This window comes from Passer domesticus, chromosome 1, assembly GCF_036417665.1.
Source record: "Passer domesticus isolate bPasDom1 chromosome 1, bPasDom1.hap1, whole genome shotgun sequence".
NCBI classification, from domain to species: domain Eukaryota; kingdom Metazoa; phylum Chordata; class Aves; order Passeriformes; family Passeridae; genus Passer; species Passer domesticus.
The window spans coordinates 128,108,076-128,128,902 of record NC_087474.1 but is presented as its reverse complement, the minus strand read 5'-3'; the positions used below and the strand labels follow the sequence as shown (position 1 = coordinate 128,128,902).

At 38.5% G+C, this 20,827-nt stretch overlaps 1 protein-coding gene across 1 annotated transcript in view; it reads left to right on the top strand.

Annotated features, from left to right (window-relative positions):
* Window positions 1-20,827, top strand: part of SLCO5A1 (solute carrier organic anion transporter family member 5A1) — a 74,850-nt gene that overhangs the window by 16,059 nt on the left and 37,964 nt on the right. The window contains exon 3 of the mRNA XM_064388802.1: window positions 17,792-17,924. Within this exon, the coding sequence (XP_064244872.1) occupies window positions 17,792-17,924 (133 nt within the window). The remainder of the gene's footprint in view (window positions 1-17,791; window positions 17,925-20,827) is intronic.

The window sequence follows — 20,827 nt, the reverse complement described above, 5'->3', positions numbered from 1 at the left end:
GTAAATGAAAAGTACTGGATGAGGGTCACAGCCTTTGATAATTATTTATAAGAAGAAAGCTGAACAGAAATGCTTGGATTTTCCCATTTTGATGGATTTTTAAGTGCATAGCCTTTTGTCTCCTTAGTCTTCTGGGACTCTGCGGCTGAACATTGTTACTGCTGAAGTAATAGCTTACATGGTACATAGAATCATGGAATCACTTAGATTGGAAAAGAAAGACCTTTAAGAGCATTGACTCCAGCCTTAGCTGAGCATTGCAGTGCGAGTTTAACATTAATTTGAATTGGATCTGGAGGCTGTTTCCTGAGGGCTGTCCCTTAGCTTTTATCATCAGCAGATGTGTTTCGGTGCGATGTGCTGCCTTGAGGGGTATCTCTGACCGCACCCTCATTTCCCTGTGCTCTGGGTGCCTGCTGCTGCTCCTCCCTGCTGCTGGCTTCCAGGGTTTTGTGAGTGGCACCGAGCACACCTCCAGCTGCTGTGGCATGGCTGCCAGGGCAGGTTCGTGTGCTGGCTTTCGTGGGATGGGGCTCTCGGAGCCACCCGGGGCAGCAGCCTGCACGCACGGGGTCAAATCCCACCCAGCATCTGAGCCACAGAAAAGGCAGGTGCCACAAACAAACGGATTTTTAACAACTGCCCTAAACTTTTGTTCCTTTAGTCGGACACTTTCTTGAAATTAGAGGTGTTTAGCTGAATAGCTTTTGTATTTTCAGTATTTTGGAAGAGAGGCTTTTTCTTCAGTGCCATATTTGGAACAATGACTTCCTCTTTTCACATTTTTCGGTGGAATATTTTCTCTAGAGGTTTTTTCCTGTCTATTATTGTGACTGTTTGAAACTCCCACACTGTAGCTAACAGTTACATTATGCATTGATAAGCTTCTTACACATTTGTAAATACAAATTTTCAGGGTTATGTTATAATGAATTGTAATACATTATTCATAAATGTGGTGCTTGTGTAGAATAGAAGCCAAATATAAAAGCCATTTGGTCTTACATAGTGTTAAGTATTGAAAATGAATGATAAAGTGATAAATGAAGAAAATACAATAGGAATTGGTCTCCCCTGATTATAGACATGCTCCCTTTCTTTCCTTTGCAGTAGGGGTTTCTCTCCCTGCATTTTGAACAGACTAGCAGGATGCTGCCAAATGTACCTTGTTCTTCCTTCCCTCAAACATTTCATTTTCTTTTCTTAAAACCAGGAGAAATTATATTCATGCTAAAGTGTTTGTAATCTGCTTTTGGATACTGCAATGATGAATCTGATCTAAAAAAAATAGTGTAGAATAGCCTTTGAGATTAAGTGCTGTTTTTTCACTGAGTATCACATAGGGAGATGGATGTTACAATCCAATAAGGTATTTATTCTGATTCCAAATACATTATTCTTACAATGAAAGGTCAAAGAATTTTCATTTAGAGATGAATAGAATAGCAAGACAGAGTAATGCATTCTGTTTTTTAGAAATGGCAATAAATGGGAAGGTGATCCTGCAGAAATGTTAGCTGAAAAAGCTCTGTGAAGCCACCAGGCAGGATACCACCACATGTGAGTGCTAAGGGAAACCAGTGTTGAACCCCACCAGTGGGGAAGGACTTGTTTTCAAGCCTGGCTTTTCCTTCCCCTCAAAAATAAAGCTGATGAGTCTCTGCAAAGATCAATATCTCCACTGTCACAGGGCTACCTGTGTGTGTGCTTTTAGCTTGGTTTTGTTTATTTTATTTATTATAAATGCAGGAGGGGGGAATAGCTCTATTCTTTAAGATTAAGACTTGATTGTTTGGCTTTCCTTTACCTCCTCCCTGGCCACGGATACCTGAAGTTGTATTATTTGAGTGATGACATCCTCAGCCTGAGGACCTCTGGGAAGCTGTGCAGTGGTGCCATGCCAGTGGAGGACTTTGGAAAGGAAATTAGACAAACCAGTCAATAGTAATAGCTAAAATAATTTAGAATTGTTGCAAATGTTTTTGTTTTTTTTCCTCCTAGAAGATCTTTGCAGAAATGAAAGTTGCCTATTTTTCCTTTTTTTGGGTGGAATAAAGTAGCAGCAGTAAACATAGCACATAAAACGTAAGACTCAGGTCTTACTGAAAAGCTAAGTGCTAAATAGCCAATTACTCATCCACTAATCAGCGCTCCTGTTTTCCATCTGAGAGTCTTCAGGATATTCCTGAAACTGGGAAATAGGGAGGAGAAGGCTGTTTTCTAATTTTGTTTCTTCCTGTGACAATCTGAAGACATTTCATTGATTTCTGTGGGTTTTTCCCCCTGTATCACGTCAATGTAAAGGAGAACATGGTGTGATCTAAGCTTTTTACTTTTCTTTTAAAACTATGCAAATAGTTTTTTTTAGTGCATCTTCTGAGTCAGTTCTATAATTGAAACATTACATATTTTCTGTGATTTTATGGAAAAAATTACTGTGTCGAAATATTTTCTCTGTGGACATTTGTAAAGGTACAACAGAAATGAATGGACATATTCACAAAAAATGGCTAGGAAAGGCAGTGTCCACCAGCTGTGTGCTAAATGTCCTGAAGAGAAAAGCCTGGGGTGGTACCTCTGTGTTGTTGCTCCACTGGAAAAGATGCATGCTGTTAAGAGTTACCTAAATAGTTTCACAGGTATGAAACTGAGAAGTAACATTTTAGTTTAGTTCTTCAGCTGTGTTAGCTAGGGACAAGTGTCTGATTCTGCTGCCACATCTCTGCTGGTGTTGTCGCTGCACTGTTTTGATCTTTCAGTTAATTTTTTCCCCAACAGTTTTAGTGTTTGAAAAGCATAATGCCGTGTTACTATCATTTGTGTGTTCTGAAAGAAACATTTGCCTGAGTGGTTTATTTTATGAGTTAGCAGATGGTGATTTAAATGTGCTTGAACCAGCAAGAGCCTTCATTCTTTAAGCATGTCTCTAGCTCAGAAAATCTCCACAAAGCATTTACAAAGTGATGAGCAAAGTAACTGTGGTGTTTGGGAGCACAAATGGAGCAGCCATGATGTGTTTGAGAAGGGTTTACACAGTTTTGGGGGTTAGGATTGGCCTCTAGGCAAGGACATGTTACTCTGGTGTAACATGAGGTGACCTTAGGCATGCAGCAGGTGAGCTGCTTGGTGGAAAAAGAAATTACTGTGAGAGATCTCCAAACTGAATTTACTGTGCCATGTTTTCAGTGTTTTGAGTCCTGTGTTCTTTGTATGAGTGTTACCATGATATACTTCATAAAGCAGCTGAAGAACTTCACCTGCTTAAGTGGTTACAGGAGATGAAGGTCTGTGTTTCTCAAAAGTTCTGCAAAGACCCTTTTAAAACTTGTTTTGTTTTGTCTGAGCCATTTGTGGTCTAAATATAGTGTCAACACTGATGGCAGAAGTAGACTGGCAATCTTGGATGTTTTTTCAAATTTATTAGAGACTTGAAATATTAGGGAGAGGCATGTGTCAGATAAAATTATCTGTGTATGGATATGGATCATATGGATCCAAGTGTGTTCTTTTAGCATATATAAATAATTTATACAACAGTTTTAGTTCAAGGCAATGTGATAGAGAGATGTTTGTTCTTGAGGCAGTTTTTTATTGTAGATTGTGTTTTTGTTCAAAGAGTTTGTTAGAAACAAGTATGATTTAAACTGATTGAAAATTTAAGAGCCTTCTTGCTAGTGTTGCATTTGATTCTTTTAACTTTCGCATTGTGTCTCTTGTACAATGACAACCAGTCATTTTACAAGAGACAAAGGCTTGCACTGCACTTTCAGATGTATGTGTTCAATAAATATTTGCAAGTGCTCTGTTGAAACTCTGTCTGCACTGTCATAAATTAATCTTATGACAGTATAGTTTCTTAAAATGATCACTACAGTGGATAAAAATTGCAGTTAGGTATAACTTTGGAGGAGTACCAGGTGTTTCAGTTTTTAGTGATGGACATTTTTTGTCTATGAACTGTGAGCTTCTGCTTGTTGCATTGGCAAATTCATCAGTATGAATCTGAACATGTGGTTTAAGATCCAGCAGTGTGTGAAGACATGTCTCTTCTGTCACATGTTGTAGAAAACTCCCAAAGAGTGGGAAGATGCCAGATCAATTTTCATTAGACTTAGAAAAGCTCTGACAGCAGCAGAGACCACTGGTAACACTTGCAATCATGGTTATTCCAAGCAACTCCAGTATCATTCCTTGAGGACCTCCCTGTCAATCTCTTTCTCTGTCAGAATAATTTAATAACTGAGGTTAAAATTTCCCAAGGAGACTAAGGAAGTCAAGGGACCTGACTTTCAGTGAATTTCAGTGGGATTTAGGGCCCAAATTGAATTTTCTTTGCAAACATGAGATTAGAGTTTCAACAAATTGCTTTTTTGTGATAAATTGATTGAAAGCTGTGATAGTTTGCAGATTGTGTGCATAAGAGTAATCTTCCAATTAAATCTTCCTAGTGTAAATAACTGAAAACATGTTCCCTGTGAGAATACATGCAAATGGACAAAGATACTAGAAAGAAAAAGTCACTGAGTTGCTTGAGTGAGCAAAATCTGCATCAGGAAATAAGTTTGATTTTCATGGGTACTTTATATGTTATTTCCCGAGCCTGCCTGAGCAGTGGCTATGCAGTACCAGCTCCAGGTCAGTTTTTCAGTGTCCTTGCTCTTTGGTGCTGTCAGATCCACCGTGGCCAGGGGTGGCTCAGGACAGCCTCGAGGTCCCCTGGCTGCTGCAGCCACTGCTGAGGCCACCACCCATGCTGGGACAATCTCTGCTGAATGCTCTGCTGATGCATCTGTGAAATGGCAAAGTGCAGAGGCCAGCTCTGGCCCTTCCCTTGGCAGGGTAAGGCCTCTGGAGATGTCCAAGGCAGCATAGCCAGCAAGGGAAGGTGAAGAGGCTTCTTGCCTTTTGGCATCCTTCTTTGCAAAGGATGAAGTCTGCAAAGTCTACTGTGTTAGAGACAAAAAGAGAATTGGTGGGATAATTTCATGCTTTATTGGGCCAGAAAGGACTGTTACGTTCATTTGCTCTGACATCTGTGTTCAATCAGATTTCATTACAGCGTTATCCCTATCCAAAGCTCTATTTATATAAAACCATATAGCTTAAAACAAAGCACTCACAGTTAGAGAGAATCTGCCATGTCCCTAGGAATATCATAGAGTTAACTATTTTGTTAAAAAAGTTACTGCCTGAGTGTGTCTAAAGTAATTTCTACATAGCCTCTAGCCCCACATTTTTTATGTCTGTGAAAGAACCTTTTACTGTTGAAGAATAAAAATATGCTTAATAATCTGTTAATCTAAGTAGTTGAGAAACAGAGCTGTCATGTCTAATTCTACTCACAGAAGAAAGAAAAAGCCAGAGTGAACAATCTTTTTTTTAAAAAAAATTGCAGACTAAATGAAAGGATATTGGCGTTTTTCTCTAAAATATGTCAGCTGAATAATTAAATTACCTAATTAGTAAAAGTAATTTTAGCTGATTGGAAATCTTTCAGATTCTGTGAATCAGCCATGTATGGTGTTTTGAAATAATCTAGGAAAGATCCCTGTAATATAAATAGTTTTCTCTTGGAAATGCCAACACTGCAAGTTAGTAATACTTCTGTATTTTATTAACGTATCTTATTGGAACTGGGAATGAGCTGCAAAAGAAGCTGTAAATCACAATGATAATTTATATCTTAAAAAGAAAGACAAATGTAGCTGTGATATTACCTTTGTGATAGGAGAACCTTTTGTTGGAGTGATTTTTTAAAGCTACACATGGTGTTTAAATTATGCCTTTTAATAACACTGATAAAAATGTTGTAATAGTCTTGCTCTGAAAAATTATGATGCAGTTAAATCTTGATTGTGACGGTATAGTGATTTAGGGTTTTTTATGTAGAAAAAATTATTTGGTTTTGATCATATTGAAATATTTAACTTACATTGAATTATTTTCATCTTTATGTGGGACTACATATTAGCATTTAAAAAAATAATCTTTTTTGCTTGACTCAGAGACAAAACCCAACCAAAGTAAACCACGTAAAATACATTACTTAAAATGTCAAGCTAAAATATTTTTGCAATTTTTATTTTATTATTGGCGTTGCATGTCAGTATATACCTTTCCTCATGAGGCATACGTTTGTTTCTTTCAGGACCTGTTTAAAATGGTCTAAAGAAATATATTTATAGAATCGTATTTATTTATAGAATCAGTTTGTTACTAACGAATGGTGTCTGTGGTGATTTTCTGTGCAAAACAAAAATATAAATTAATTTCCTGCCTTTTGGTTTCTTACAAAACAGTATTCACCTCTTTTTTCCGTGACTGTGATCTCCATTTCATTTTCTCTGATTTTCTTGAATATCTCTAACAATTCACGTCCCTTTATCAGATTTAGGAGGATCTTTCAGGGATCTGCAGCAGCAGCTTGGTGCTTGTGTATCCTATTTCATGGGGCTGTGTCAGGAGTGTCAGGGTCATTTGAGAACAATTTGTTTCTCCCTGGTGGGGCACCCATTAGCTCCTTGACCATGGGGAGGGAAGGATTTGCTGGGGCACTGCTTGATGACATTTTTCCATAGCTGGGATGAAGAGATTCAGTTTGGTGCTACAGCAAGAAACTCTTCTGTCCCCAGGCAGAACATGGAGTTGAATGAGCTCTCATGTCTGTCTTACGATCCCTCTGTGGAAAACAGAGGAGAGATTCATATCCAGAACCCAAAGCTCAAGTTTTATTTCCAGAATCAAACATATCACCATAATTTCAGCTTCATGAAAGTGCCCAAACAATGTTGTTCTTTTAAAGACCTTATTTTGAAGCTTTGGAGGTTTTCATAAAACAGTGGTGTTGTCCTTTAGCTAAAATAAATGGTCTCCTCTATTTATAACTGTTACACATGGATGGAAATGTTTTTCAGACTCTTTGACCTGTAATAATATTTTCAATATTGTTTCAAATATGACTGTACGGTGCTGCATTTCACTTTGCCAATTGCTGTTTAATATATTTTTATTGAAGCTATTGCAGCTTTCAGCCTTTCTGAATGCAGCAAAATAATTTTTTAGCCATACAATAGATGTTAAAACTCACAGGGTCATCTGCAAATTGCTGGAATAATGGGCTTTTGCTTACAGGCAGATTTTGCATCAGATATGAGTAATGAAGTGTAATTACTGTTGTTTCAGTTGAAAGATGAAAATGTAAGTGCAATTTACAAAGAAAATAAGAATTGCTGTGTGGCTTGCCCTTCTTTGCAGTCTATTAGCGAGAGGCAGTGAAGGGAAAAATGATCACCAACATTTTCAATAATTAACCTGTGCCTCCTAGGCAGAAACCAATTTTTGAAAGGAAATTAATTCTGAGGGAATATGATTGAAGTAATTTACCCCTTTACTTCTTTGTTCTGTTGTCTTGCTGATGGGACAAAGTAAAAATGAATATATATAAATATGTAAGTGTGCTTACTACCTTCCCTTTCAGTAGATATTTGGTCTATTTCTACTCCTTCCTCACATTTTCTTTTCTAGGCACAAAGGAACTGGCTTTGAATAATGATGAAGTATAAAGGAATGTGTGTCAAACCTGCCTCTGAAAAACAGGTAGTTGTGTGCCATTAACTGGTTTGTGCACATCCATAGACATTGGGTATTTAGTGTATATAGATTTTTTCTAAGGAATTGGTACTTATTCCTGGTTCTTCTTATGGTTCATGGTAGCATACTCTTAACATCTGGTTCTGTGCCTGGCAAATTTCACTGGGCTCTTCCCTGCTTTTCCTCTGGGAGTGGGTGTATTCTCCCAGCTCAGAGAGATGAGAGGACCTGAGTAATATATTCCTGTTGGCTTGTAGTCTTAGACTACCTGAACATGATGTAAAACAAATTAAAAAGAAATCATAATACAAAAACTCTGAAATACTCTTCTGGGCTAGGTTCTGCTGGTCTTGAAGCTATGGACCTTTCTAGCTGTGATTTTGAATTTGATCTTTTTTTTTTTTTCATTTTCTTATTTGGGATCTGCCCATTGGGGGTCTGCTTGAAGGCCAAATCTCAGCTTTCACAGTTTGATATTTTTCACAGTTTGATATTTGAAGAAATGCAAGTGAACAACCCTGCCCACTCTAGTGTAGTTAGAAGTAATGTTAAAGACATGAAAGTATGTTTTAAGAAGCTGAGATCAACAGAATCTATAAGCATGTGCCTGGGGATAATCCCTAGTGAAAATTAAATGTGTATATGTAACCTCAACTGCCAAGCCATTAAAAACCCCCAAAGCCAAGCAATTAAAAGGCAGAGATCAGATATTCCCATTTGACAGGACCTTATGGAAAGAATGCCAGTGAGTCAAGAGGCTGCTTTAGTATCTTAAAGATAGCCAGCAGCTTCAGTGTCCTTTTAGTAGGAACACCACTGAGTATTAGTGCAGAAGTGCCAAATCCTGCCTGCTCCAAGAGAGAAGTCACAGTGGCTTCAAGAATACTGTTAATGTGAATTTTTAATTCATGACTGTGGATTTAGCTCCCAGTGTTTGAATTAATGGGAAATAATACAGTGAAATTATCTATCCAGTTATTAGTTATTATCTAACCAGTTATTGGTTAAAGGTTTTAAAAATAATTTGGAGTAGTAGCTCGCTTACAATTTAGTTAATAATAGTTATATTCAGTAGATAATTTTCTGTATGGAAGTGGACATACTTCTGTGACATTTCATTGTTTAATTCTTTGGAGTAATCAGAACTTTGGGATGCTGACAGACCAAGAATTCAGAAGGGACCAAGGAGTTACTCAGAAAGTGTTAACACAATTGGTCAGCGTCTCTGTCTAGTTGCCTTACTATTCACAAAAGAAAACATTTTTTAAGAAACATGCTCTTTTGATAACTCACAGTTTGGGAATTCATGCCTGGTCAACTTCTTGGGATATGTTACCTTGTGCTAATAATGCAACCTACCAGCATAAACTTAAAGACCTTGAAGGTATGGGGGCGTTTTTGAGAGCTCATTTCCAGAAAGTAACAGCCAAGAGCAGAGCTGTGCCTTCTGTTGCATCTCTCCTGACATTCTGACTCTGTTCAGCACAAGTAGTGTGTTCATCTGTCTGAGACCTAAAATTCAATAACAGTACTTTTCCATATCAAAATTTCCTCTGTATGGAAAAAAAATAATTTGGAGTTTTAAGAAAGAACACTGTTACTCATGTGTTTAAGCAGTTGTTGACAATTCTCTTTGAAGAAAATCCCAAACATCTGTTTAGGTTACCAATGCCTTTGACTTCATGGAAAGAATATCAAGACATCTTTGTTTTCAGTTTAAGTTCTGATCATGCAAGTATAGGTGAGTATATCTTTGGTCATGCGAACAATTCACATCAGCGGGGACTAGCCATATGCTTAAAGTTAGTTGTACCTGCTTTTGGAATACTGTTGTCACCAGAAGATTCTTGTGTTGGAATTGGTTTAAGAACTTACGAAGCTGATAAAACCTGATGGGCTTAATTATCTGATCTAAGAATTTCTTTGTGCATGGTGTCTAAATTGGGTTAACCACACAGATAGGAAATTGCACTCAGAAATTGCAGCCATTTTCACTAACCTTTTTCAACTGATATGTCTTTTTCATAGTTATTTGCTAACTGCAAGTCATTCTTGGTAATATTATCAGCAAATGTTTATTTATAGGTGAATATAAAGAGAGAAAAGACAGATTTTTATGACAACCCCCAAGTAATATTTGTGTGTTCCAAGCAAAACCATTGTCTCTAAAGAATGGGACAGTCTCCAGTTGGCCCTGGGATTTCTACTCCCACACTTCTCAGGTTTTAGGAATAAAGAAATAAAGACTCTCATTTTAAGCACTGGAGTAATTTTCCTTGGGGCAACTATTTCTTTAGCCAGGTATCTGTAAAGCTGAAATACCATGGTACAAGTATAAGCTTTTCTTCTTTGGTATTTTCAGTGTTTTCGGATTTTGGATTGCATGCACACACCTGTGGATGTAACCAAAAGACAAGTACTGAGTCTGTGAAATTTTAGTGAATTGCTTTGTAGGCACTGTGGCTCTACAGCGTAGCAGAAGTACAAGAAGTACAGACTGGGACAGACAGCCTATTTTAGTTTGTTTTCTTTCGGCTTGCTTTCCTGGGTTTTTATGGATATAGTAGAATTGGGTCCACTGAAAATTATTATAATGTTTTAGAACATGACCACAAATGGTGAAGCAGGATAGCTGTTTAAATCAGGGAATGATATATCTTTTAATACAAAGCTGTAAGAGAAAAGTAAAAGTCTGATGCTTTTCATCTGGTGTTGGCAAGTTACTTAAATAAAATTGAAACATATTTTATTTAACTTCCAGCATTTTTTAATGGAGTGGTAAGCTGGATCATTAATTTTGTTTTCCATGGTAGGCATGTAAAATTATGCTTTAATTATGTTTCTCTATAAATTTGTCTTCCAGGTCTGTTAAATCTGCTTGTTAAAATAGTGACAAATAATATTCTATACAAAGATCAAGAGAGGTTACTGAAGTAGTTTTGTTGCTCTGTTTATTGTTTTGAGTGCAGCACTGGGTCTGAGAGACTATTAAAGTCATGTAACACTAATGCATTTTGAAAGGAAGTGATTTAAAGATGTGAACTGGACATTATTATCTGAACTGCAGTAATGCTCAAAGCATTGTTTTTTCCTGAGCAAATAACCACATTAAAGAAAGAATCCTAAAGCATGTATAGATACGTTTGATTGTGCGTTCGTGATGAAAAGAAGGAAGTGAACTGGTTTCCTGACTTAAAAGCTTTTGAGAAGTCTGCCTGGCTTCTGATCACAGCTCAGTTTTGTGTCCTCAGGCTCAAAAGAGTGGTTAAACCGTATGTTTTTAGGGGTAGCTTCTGTGTAGTGAAATTAGACAGAATGAAGTAAATACGCCTTTATGAATGGGAGCAATGTTTCTTTGAAAGCTCCTTTATGCTTGATCCTTGGTATCCCATCACAGTGCTGTGACACGAGAGGAACAGGGGAGAGCTGGGGCCTGTTGCCCTTTGAAACCTCTGTGTATCAGCTTTGCTCTGTGTAGAAATCAAAACCTGCTCTATACCCTAGAGAAATAACAGTGCTGCTCATTCTCCGGTGGCAACACAGTAAAGCTGTCCAAGGAAATGTCTGCTGGTAGCACTGGACGGGATGCTATGGTGGTACCCTAGCATGGTGGTGCTTCTTTTGCTTGCAGAATTCCAGGTGGTAACCCTGCAACTGGTTTTTTTTTTTTTAACCTATAGCCCTTTATTAAATTTCTTGGTGCATAAATATTCAAGATTATATAAAGTTCATCTTGCATTTCTGTTAGAGCTCAGTCCTCAGATTGTAAACAAGTAATCTGTATACACAGGGCTTTCCTTGCAAATTCATGTGAATGTTTTCTTTTGGTGTTTTATTCTTCTTTGTGCTCTTCTTTCATGAGAGTGTTGTTCAGCTGGTAGACACTGAATTACTGCTTCAATTAAGGAAATTACACTTCTGGACATACTAGTGTACTTCACAACTCTAGTGGATTGATTTAGTCTTTTGTATCTCTGTTTTCCAATCGATACCCTCATGCTAATGACAGTTAAGATTTTGGAGTAAAAACTTGAAATCTACAGATAGAAAAGGATTATGATTCTATATCCTAAAAAGTATCGTACAAAACCTATTACAATTTTCTGTAATTGCTCTATTATTCTGACAGTAGCAAACATTAATATACATGCTTGTATGCATATATAAAATGTACTTTCAGAATGCACCCTGTAGCTTTTGCAGGATTTTGCAAATTCTAAACTTCCATTGAAAACAAAATAAAGGTCAAGTTCTGCTTGTCTTACACATGTATGAAATGAACAGTTGTACTATGGTGATATGCTGCCAGGATTTGGACAATGGGGTCTTTCAGAAATGTTCCTCCTCCTCCAGTGATAAACTCTGTGTGGTGACATGTGTGTGCACACAGAGGAGATGACAGGGACTGAGCAATACATGCCTTTGTTTTTGCTTTTTTAAGCAAAGTGTGTTTTTAGAACCCAGAAGCCAACCTGTTGTAGCCCACTAATTTGTCATTTCTGTTCATCACAAAATGTGGCTTGTGACTTTAATTGGTGCTAGCATGACTGATATAAAGAGGCACAGTCAGAGTTCACAAATGAGAGCACCACAGGGACATATGTTATATATTCCCATATACAGAGCCTACTGAAGATGTCTTTTGGTGTGATTAGAAGAGGGAAAGGACATTCACAATATTTTTATAAACTCTGTCTCATTAAATAAATGAGGTAGTGTGGGTAGATTAAAAGAAAAAAAAAAATCTTTGGCCACAAAGTTTTTTTATGCACTTGGTGTGAACCCAGATTTTTACACCTGCAGAGGATTCAGCTCATCTTACTGTAATCAAAAAAACTGTGCTGCAATAGGCTGTATGTAGAGCTTTCTCCTGTTGAAGAAGAATCTCTATGAATAAAGCAGTAGAAAATGTAATACTTTTGTCGCATGTTTTTAGAATGGCAGTACTCATTGTAACATGTTCCAGGATAACTTTTCTGTGGTGAGGAATGACATTGTTTAATCTTACTTCACATGGATAGGTAAATTCCTTATGTAATTAGGTTCTGATTCTCTAACTCCCCTTTTCTCTCCCATCCAGCATCTTAGCTCTGATAGCAGTTTATGGCTAAGCCTGGCTAGCCACAGCCAGCTGCGGTTTTGGAACTGGACCACCTTGCTGGTATGGTGTAGAGCCCGAGATATGCCATGATGGAGGCATACTCAGTGAGGCAGTGAAACTCCTCCAGTACAAAGCTTCAAGGAATTAATGTTGCCATGGCTGGATATCTTGCGTGAAAATGGGGACTTAACTAACTCTCTCCAAACGAGAATATTTTTACTTATCTACAGTCTGTGTCAGAGGTAGAGTTAAGATCTGAAAGAACAGGCTTGGGAGGGCTGGGAAAGGCTATCCCTCATCACTGAAGAGAGAGTACACCCAGGAGAGGAGATATGCTTGGTAATGGAAACTCTTAAGCACAACACTTAAGATCTTTGGAGAAGAGGGGGATTTTAAAGAATCCACAAGGTCTTTGGTCTTTGAAAAAGGCTGTGTAATTTTAGTAAACCAACCTGTGCTTTCCTCTGGAGAGTTAGGATCCTGCATGACGACAGCAGCAGCAGCAAGCTACAACAGACTTCTGGGGAAAAGCTTTTGCCAGGTCCAGTCTAAGCTGGTTGTGTTGAATGTCATGCGTAGTTCTCAGATGACTGTAAGTCACCCTGAGATCAGCTCCGTTTGTTAGAGCATGGTGCTGTTAATGTGGTCATGGATTTGATCCCTGTTCAGGCCATTCTCTTAGGAATGTGGGTGGCTTCCAGCTCAGAATATTCTGTGGTTCTGTGAGGCTGGCTAGGAGTGGGTGACCTGCAGATGGGCTTTCCTAGAGAGGCGAATGTTCCCACAGAATTGTAATACAACTTATCAGCATTGAACACATGTGGCTAGTGCAGGAACTGAGAGGGGTGCAATCCTGCATTCCAGTGCAAAATGGTCAGAAGAGATTCAGATTGATGTTGTAGCCCATTTGTCTATATTAACAATAGTTTCCTCCTTTCCTCTGTTGAAAATGATTTATGGTTTGGAGTAGAGCTTTTGTCTCGTGGAATGTACATCACCCCTCTTTTATCATGGGGAAGGACATATTAGTGCTATTTTACAGCATAGCTTTTTGTGACTTAGAAGTAGTAAGGCAGCTTGCAAATCTAAGCACCAATCAAGTTTATGGCTATGAGGTTATAAGACAAATGCTGGATTTCCTTAGGTTCAATTAAAAAAAAGTATCTGGATACTCTGTGCCCTGCCTCAGCATCCCAGTACTCCAGCATGTCCCTTTATAAAAATGTTTGTTACTTCCATTTGAAAGGTCTTGGCTGTTGCATCTGTGCATGATCATGATCCCAGATCATGGCCTGAAGAGGGAAGACCAAAAAGAGTTAGGTGAAATCCCTGGCAGAAGGCTGAAAGGAAGGTGCTTATACATCATCTACATGTTTTTTGAACCTTCTTCATCCAAAATCTGGAGACCTTCTAGTGTTCTGAGTGGGAAAAATTCTGAAACTGTTCTCCATAGGAATTTTTATTTGTGAAGCAGGTACAATTTTGATATTTGATATCCAAATTGAATCTGTTTCCAGTTTAATTTCCTTTCTATATCATCCAGTAATCCTTGTGGCCTACTTGGGAATCAAAAACGTCTTTATTCTTGAATATAGCTGTGAGGGCTGTGACCAGAATTTTAAGGGTCCAGGACCCTTGAGTAGCCTGCCAGGGTGACTTATGGAGTTGATTTGCCCTTCACTTCCACGGCAAGGTTTGAAAGTTTGGGGTAGCTTGTTTCAAGTATGTAATTTTGAAATACTGAAATGTTATGCTTGCCATGCTCTGTTTAGTCTAATTTATAAGTCTAAACCAGTGTCTTGCACTTGGTGTCCAATTTCTGATAGTGACTATTATTAGATGCTGAAAAAGATGCTGTGTCTTAAAACGGCAATTTTACAAACTTACCTGCTGTCATTGACCAGGAGCATGGAGGCTCTGTGCTTTCTGAAAGACTCAGAAAGTGATATTTTGCCTGTAAATTATATTAAAAATGAAACATCTTGAAGCCTGAACAGCATATAGTAATTTTAAAATACTCCTGAAATTGTCAACAGGATTTCTTCCTCTAAAGCAGAACAGTGTACAATGTTACTTTTATCTTTATTGTGCAATGTTTCTGCTTACAAGGAAAACCCTCTGAAGTTTCCAGGTGTACAAAATACACTATTTGGATAGTGATTTGAAACATGAGCAGTTGCTGATTTAGCTGCTTTCAGTGGTGGGACTAAAGCTGAATTAATGCAGTATAAGTATTTTTTCTGAATACTGAAGTGAATGGATTAGGTCAGTCTTTTACTCCCTTTGTGTTTCCTCTCTAAAGATTTTAGAGATCTGAGTTTGCTGTAGTTGTCTGAAACAATTTTCCAAGCAAACATTTATAGAACAAAATTTATTATTGGTTGTGGGAGTGTGGCAATAGTTTTTTGTTTGTTGGTTTGGGTTTTTTTTTTCCTCCTTGTGATGTGAATTTTTGCAAATAACAGTTACTATGGGATTTAACTAACCAGTTGCTGCTAAGGAGCAGAGTTTCAATGTCTGATGGAGCATTGTAGGCATACAGAGAATTGTTTACAATCAATCAGTAGGGAACATGGCTGGAATAAATTTAAATAGTGAACACAGTTCTGAAAACCATTTGTGAAAAGGACTTCAGCAAAATCTATTTATTCAAAATTGCAGTTTCATAGAAACAAAAAATGTGTTTAAAAAAAACACTTAAAAGTGACAAAACTGTAATCCATTTGTGGTCTGGCAGCATTTTTTAGTATAGGCAGTTTTACCTTTTGTTGTGGCTTCTGTGATTTTTTTCTCTGTAATGAGGTTCTATTTTTACTTGTGAGAATGCTCTTTTTTCTTCATTCTCTTATTTCAAGGCACAAGATGGAAATGTGCAAGTTATTTTGGCTTAATCAGGAAGGTTTAGTTATCTCTTTTTACATATTTTATCCTTGAGATATAATTTACTGTAACAGGTAATGTGGAAACTCAAGTTGTAATAACTCAGTTATGCTTCTTCAGCTGCTGCAGTCTAGGATTTAGCATGTCTGATTGAGGATGGGACCAAAAAGAATGGAGTCTGCATATTCGTGTTGTGGACAGGGAGTGGTCCAATAACCATCTGGACCTAGAGAGAGAATTACAGAGAATTAGATAATCGATTCTTTCATGTGCTGCTAGAGGATCTGCAGCAGCTGAACAGGTGTTGCTGTGCTGGAGCCTGGGTTTTGGTGGTACAAGATACATGGGCAGACAGCAGAGACCAACCCTTCCACCCCCTTGCCTTTATTACTCACAGCCAGACTGTATGGAAGCAGGGCAGAAGCATCTTAAAAGGAATGGGTACTGCAGGATATATTAAGGAAGGAACAAGATATTGTAGGGGAATGGAATGGAATAGAACAGAACATTTCAGTTGGAAGGGAATTACAATGATCATTTCATCTAACTGGCTGACTGCTTTGGGGCTGATCAGAAACTAAAACCTGTTACTAAGGGCATTGTCCAAATGCCTCTTAAACACACTGATAAGTCTGGCACCTCCCTAGGAAACCTTCATGGGTGTTTGTCCTCCCTCTTCATAAGGAAATACTTCCTATGATCCAATGTAAACCTCCTCTGGTGAAGCTTTGAACCATTGCCATGTGTCCTGTCACTGAATACCAGGGACAAAAGATCCAGTGAGTAAAGATCCCCTCCTCAGGAAGCTGTAGAGCAATGAAGTTGCCCCTCAGCCTCCTTTTCTCCAGACTAGAGAAGCCTCAAGTCCTTAGCTGCTCCTCACAGGTCATTCCTTCCAGCCCTCTCACCAGCTTTGTTGCCCTTATCTGGACCCATCCAAGGACCTTCACATCCTTCTTAAACTGTGTTGCCCAGAACTGCACACAGTGCTCCAGGTGAGGCTGCACCAGTGCTCTACACAGTGGGATAATCACCTTTCCTGAGCAGCTGGTGATTCTGTATTTGATGCACCCCAGGATGGGTTTGTCCTGTTGGCTTCCAGGACACGCTGCTGATTCTTGCTGTGCCTGCTGCCAGCCAGCAGCTCCAGATCCATTTCTGCAGAGAGGCTCTCCAGCCACTGCTCTCCCAGTTTATACTTTTGCTTGATATTAGTCCATCCCAGCTGCAGAATCTGGTGTTTTGACTTGTTAAACTTCATGCCATCGATCACTGTCCAGTGTTCCAGTCTATGTAGATCCCTCTGCAGAGCCTCTTGCCCCTCCAAAGAGTCAGCAGCACCTCCCAGTGTAGGATCATCAGCAAATGTGCTGATGGATTCAGCTGGTGGATTCAGATGGTGGATTCAGCTCCTGCCTGCAGGTCATTGGTAAATGTATTGGCCAGAACTGGCCCTAGAATGGAACCCTGGACAACACCACTGGTGATCAGTGGCCCCTTTGAGCTCTGCCCTTCAGCCAGTTCTTCACCCAGCACAGCCTGCAGCCACTCATCCCACAGCTGGACAAGTTGTGCTGAAGGATGCTGTGAGGGACAGTATCAAAAGTATTCCTAAAGTACAGAAAAACCACATTCACCACCTTTTCTTCATCCACTGGATGGGTGACCTTACCATAGAAAGATAACAAGTTAGTTAAATAGCACTTTCCTTTTGTGAACCTGTATTCTGTCAATCTCTGGAATAGGGATATTTGACTTCTTAAAATGGACCATTCTTTTATACACAGTATTAGACTGTTGGTAACTAAATTAGAATGTTGTATTTTGCTCTCTGATTACTATTTTTACTCTGCATTTCTGTTTCCCTGCCATCAGTTAGACTTCTAAAAAAATTATATGTTAAATAATTTTGATTTGATTTAAAGGAAATATTACCAAATAGGAAAAATCTTATGCAAGTCAAGTATACTTTCCATCCAGAATACCAAAATAGTGTATACTTGCATGATTTGACTGAAAATATACAGAAAGTAGTAATCTTCTTATTGATACATGACTTAGGCAGAAGTTGCTGCCTTGGTTGAAAAAAAGGTTACTTCAAGTCTTAGGGTGCAGAGCTTCTTGCTTAAAGAAACATAATTTATTTTGTGATTTCACATGTAAATAAATAGTGAAACATTAATTTTGTTGATCTGTATCTCTGACTTTTTATTTCCTCAGCCATCATGTACGTAATGGGAGCACTTGGACCTGCAGCTGGATACTTACTAGGAGGACTCCTTATTGGTTTCTATGTTGATCCTAGGACAGCTGTGTATATTGACCAGAGCGATCCCCGATTCATTGGAAACTGGTAAGGATCAAGCATTTTTCAAAACTATTCTCTCAGTTGCCAGTAGGGAATTATGACAGGTTGGAAGATTTTATCCCTTGAGGACTTGTTTAAGGTTGTGGAAGGAGGCTGAGGAAGATGATGTTTCTGTTGATTACTACACACTAGCCTCTGACAGAGAGGAAGGGTTTGCCACAGGATTGCATGGAAAACCCCCTATGTTTGGCTGTTCAGGACTGTCCCTGACCACAGTGGGCACGGACTGACAGTGCTGATCACAGAGATGGCAGGGCAGGATATTGGTGTTGCAGGAGGTCATAGATGGTCTCTGCTGCTCAGAACTGACTCCTTGTTACTGGAAGTTGGATTAATCTCTTTGGTTTTCCAGAGGAGGCAGCATGAAACACTGAGCTCTGCTGCCCAGATGAGAAGCACTAGACTTTGCTGATCTTATTCCAGGTGAAGGAGATAGGATGGGGTCAGAACATGCCCTTTCCAGTCTTTGTTTCTCAGGGTGATGGCTTGTGTTTTGGCAGCAGATGCTGTAAAGCATCACATTATTCTCTAGGAGAATAAGGAGTAGGCTTCCAGCAGCACTGAGATGTAGCAGCTGTAATTGTTAGCTGATGTCTTCAGGCAGCCTTTGGGATGTGGCCTCCTTGGAAATGTGTCTTTGAGGAGGCACATCCTGAGGAGGCTTTAACTGTCTTTTCTCAGATAAGTCATAAATCTGCCTTGAAGTTTTCATGCAATCCTAGAAAACCTGTAGTTCATTATCCCAGGGAGACACCTCTGCCTTGTAGGTGTAGGGTGCAATGTCAGTTCTCATGCCCTGGGTTAGCGTTTGTCACTGCGCCATTGCAGTCTGTCTGTATCTGTTTCTGTTTATTCTGCAGTGATCTTTCCTGACAGTTAGGTATGAAATATTCTCTCTTTGGAGGCTTTTTAAACCTTCAAAGATTTAGTCCCGATTTATTGGTCTTGCTTAGTCCAAGAGCATTGCTGCCCTGTTTTGTCAAATTTTCAGGAAGAGAAAGGCAAAGCTGAGAGCTGAACGTGGCCTTGGGGTTAACAACTCCATGCTCTGATTTATCTACTGACTTATCTCACTGCAAGATCTGCTCTGTGAGTGTGCAGCAATGTCAGAATTTGGACTAGTCTATAAAGATTTGGAATAATGTATAATATATATAATATAAAAAATTTGGAATAAAAGAAAAATTTTACACATTCTTCATAGAATTCCTATACTTCATGTGTTTTTAATGACATGTCAGAACTGGTAATCAGCATCTGATTAGTACTTTTTGGCAGAAATTTCAAACAGGCTCATAAATATATTTGTTAATTGAAATCAGTGGGGCTGTGTGAATGTGGGATAAACTTTTGACTTTTGACAGCCACTGATATAACTGAGTTTTAGCTCAAGCAGTTTCAGCAAAAGTAAAGTAGCCAAAGCAAGAAAGTCAGTAAAAGTAATTAAAAGTTTTCTTTTTTTAATCTTGTTGATTAAATCTGTAGGGTCTGGCTTTCCTTAAAGGATATTCCAGGTCTTTTTTATTTCTCTTTCATTTTTGACTATGTCACTTCTTTCTCTTAAATTTCTGAGGAGTATCAAATGCTATCAAGTCTGTGATAATTTGTTGCACAATCTGTGGTGGCGTCTTGTAAAAGCTTAGTGGAGTTCATAGCATTTGTGTCTCATTCTCTTTTCTCTTTCTGAATCTATGCCTACCCATTAAAAAAAAAAAAAGTAAGACTGTGAGGGTTAAACCTTTGTCCTTTGCTACTCACTAACTGCCTGGTTGCAGAGAATTCCAGAAGTGTAGACTTTCATTTCACTGAAATGTATTTTCTGGGATTGTGACATTTTCTCCTTGAAGGGAAGTGCTGCGTAGTCAAGTTTATTTTTATTTATGCAATCTAACAATTTGAAATGTGAGAGTAGCCCAACACTTACTTTAGCTGACACACTTTAAAAGTATGGTTCAATTGAGATAACTTAATGGGAAGTCATATATGAGAGTTCTGAGTCTTGTTTCCTTTGAAGTGAATCAGAGTCTTTGATTCCTATCTTTTCTTTATTATAGCTGTAAGGTTCCTAATGTAACTTATCGTGGGACCCAATTTAACAATTTCCATTGTTAGAGGAGGCAGTGCTTGCAGACAAAATAGTGAGTATAGCAACTATGATATATGGCTAAAATAAAAGCAGTATAGCCTATTTTTTTCCTTAAGCTGTTCCTTTCTAGGAACATTGCAGGACGGGTAATTTGGTTTATCTCTCGTGCCACATGGGAAAGTAAAATGGTTATTTTTCAGGGTTATGTCTGATCTGATTATTCCTTGAGTTTCACAGGACTTGGATTTCTGCTCCTGGGCTTTGCACACCTGGGGTTTCTGTAGGTGCTCTGGGCTAAATTACAAGCCATCTGTCTATGCCAGCCCATCAAATGTTTGAAACTGTTTTTTATTCAAATGTGATAACTGTAGGGATATCTGTTAGAAATCATTCATCATGTTGTTGTCTTTGAGAACTGTTAATGTGCTATATTGGGACCTCATTAGTTGTGGAGTAGCCCTTGGCGATCTGTCAGGTGCTTTGAATCAAATTTTCTTTTGCTGACACTTTTCTGAGTGTTTTCCTAGTTCAAAATCTGTTTGATACTTGGGTCTTTCTATATAGTCTTTCATCAACATTCCACACAAGAAGTTTAAAGGAATTCCTTCAGCATTGTCTGGTCCTTCCTTAGCTTTAATTGCTTTATTTGAGGTCCTAGGGCTTGTGCGGATGCCTTTGAGGTATTCTTCTGCATATTTTCTTTGACTTCAGAAGACAGAAAATCAAGGGTTTTTAAAATTAATTAAATTAATTAAATAAATTAAGTTCCTGTTCTGACCTCTTAGTTTCCCATTGTAGGTGT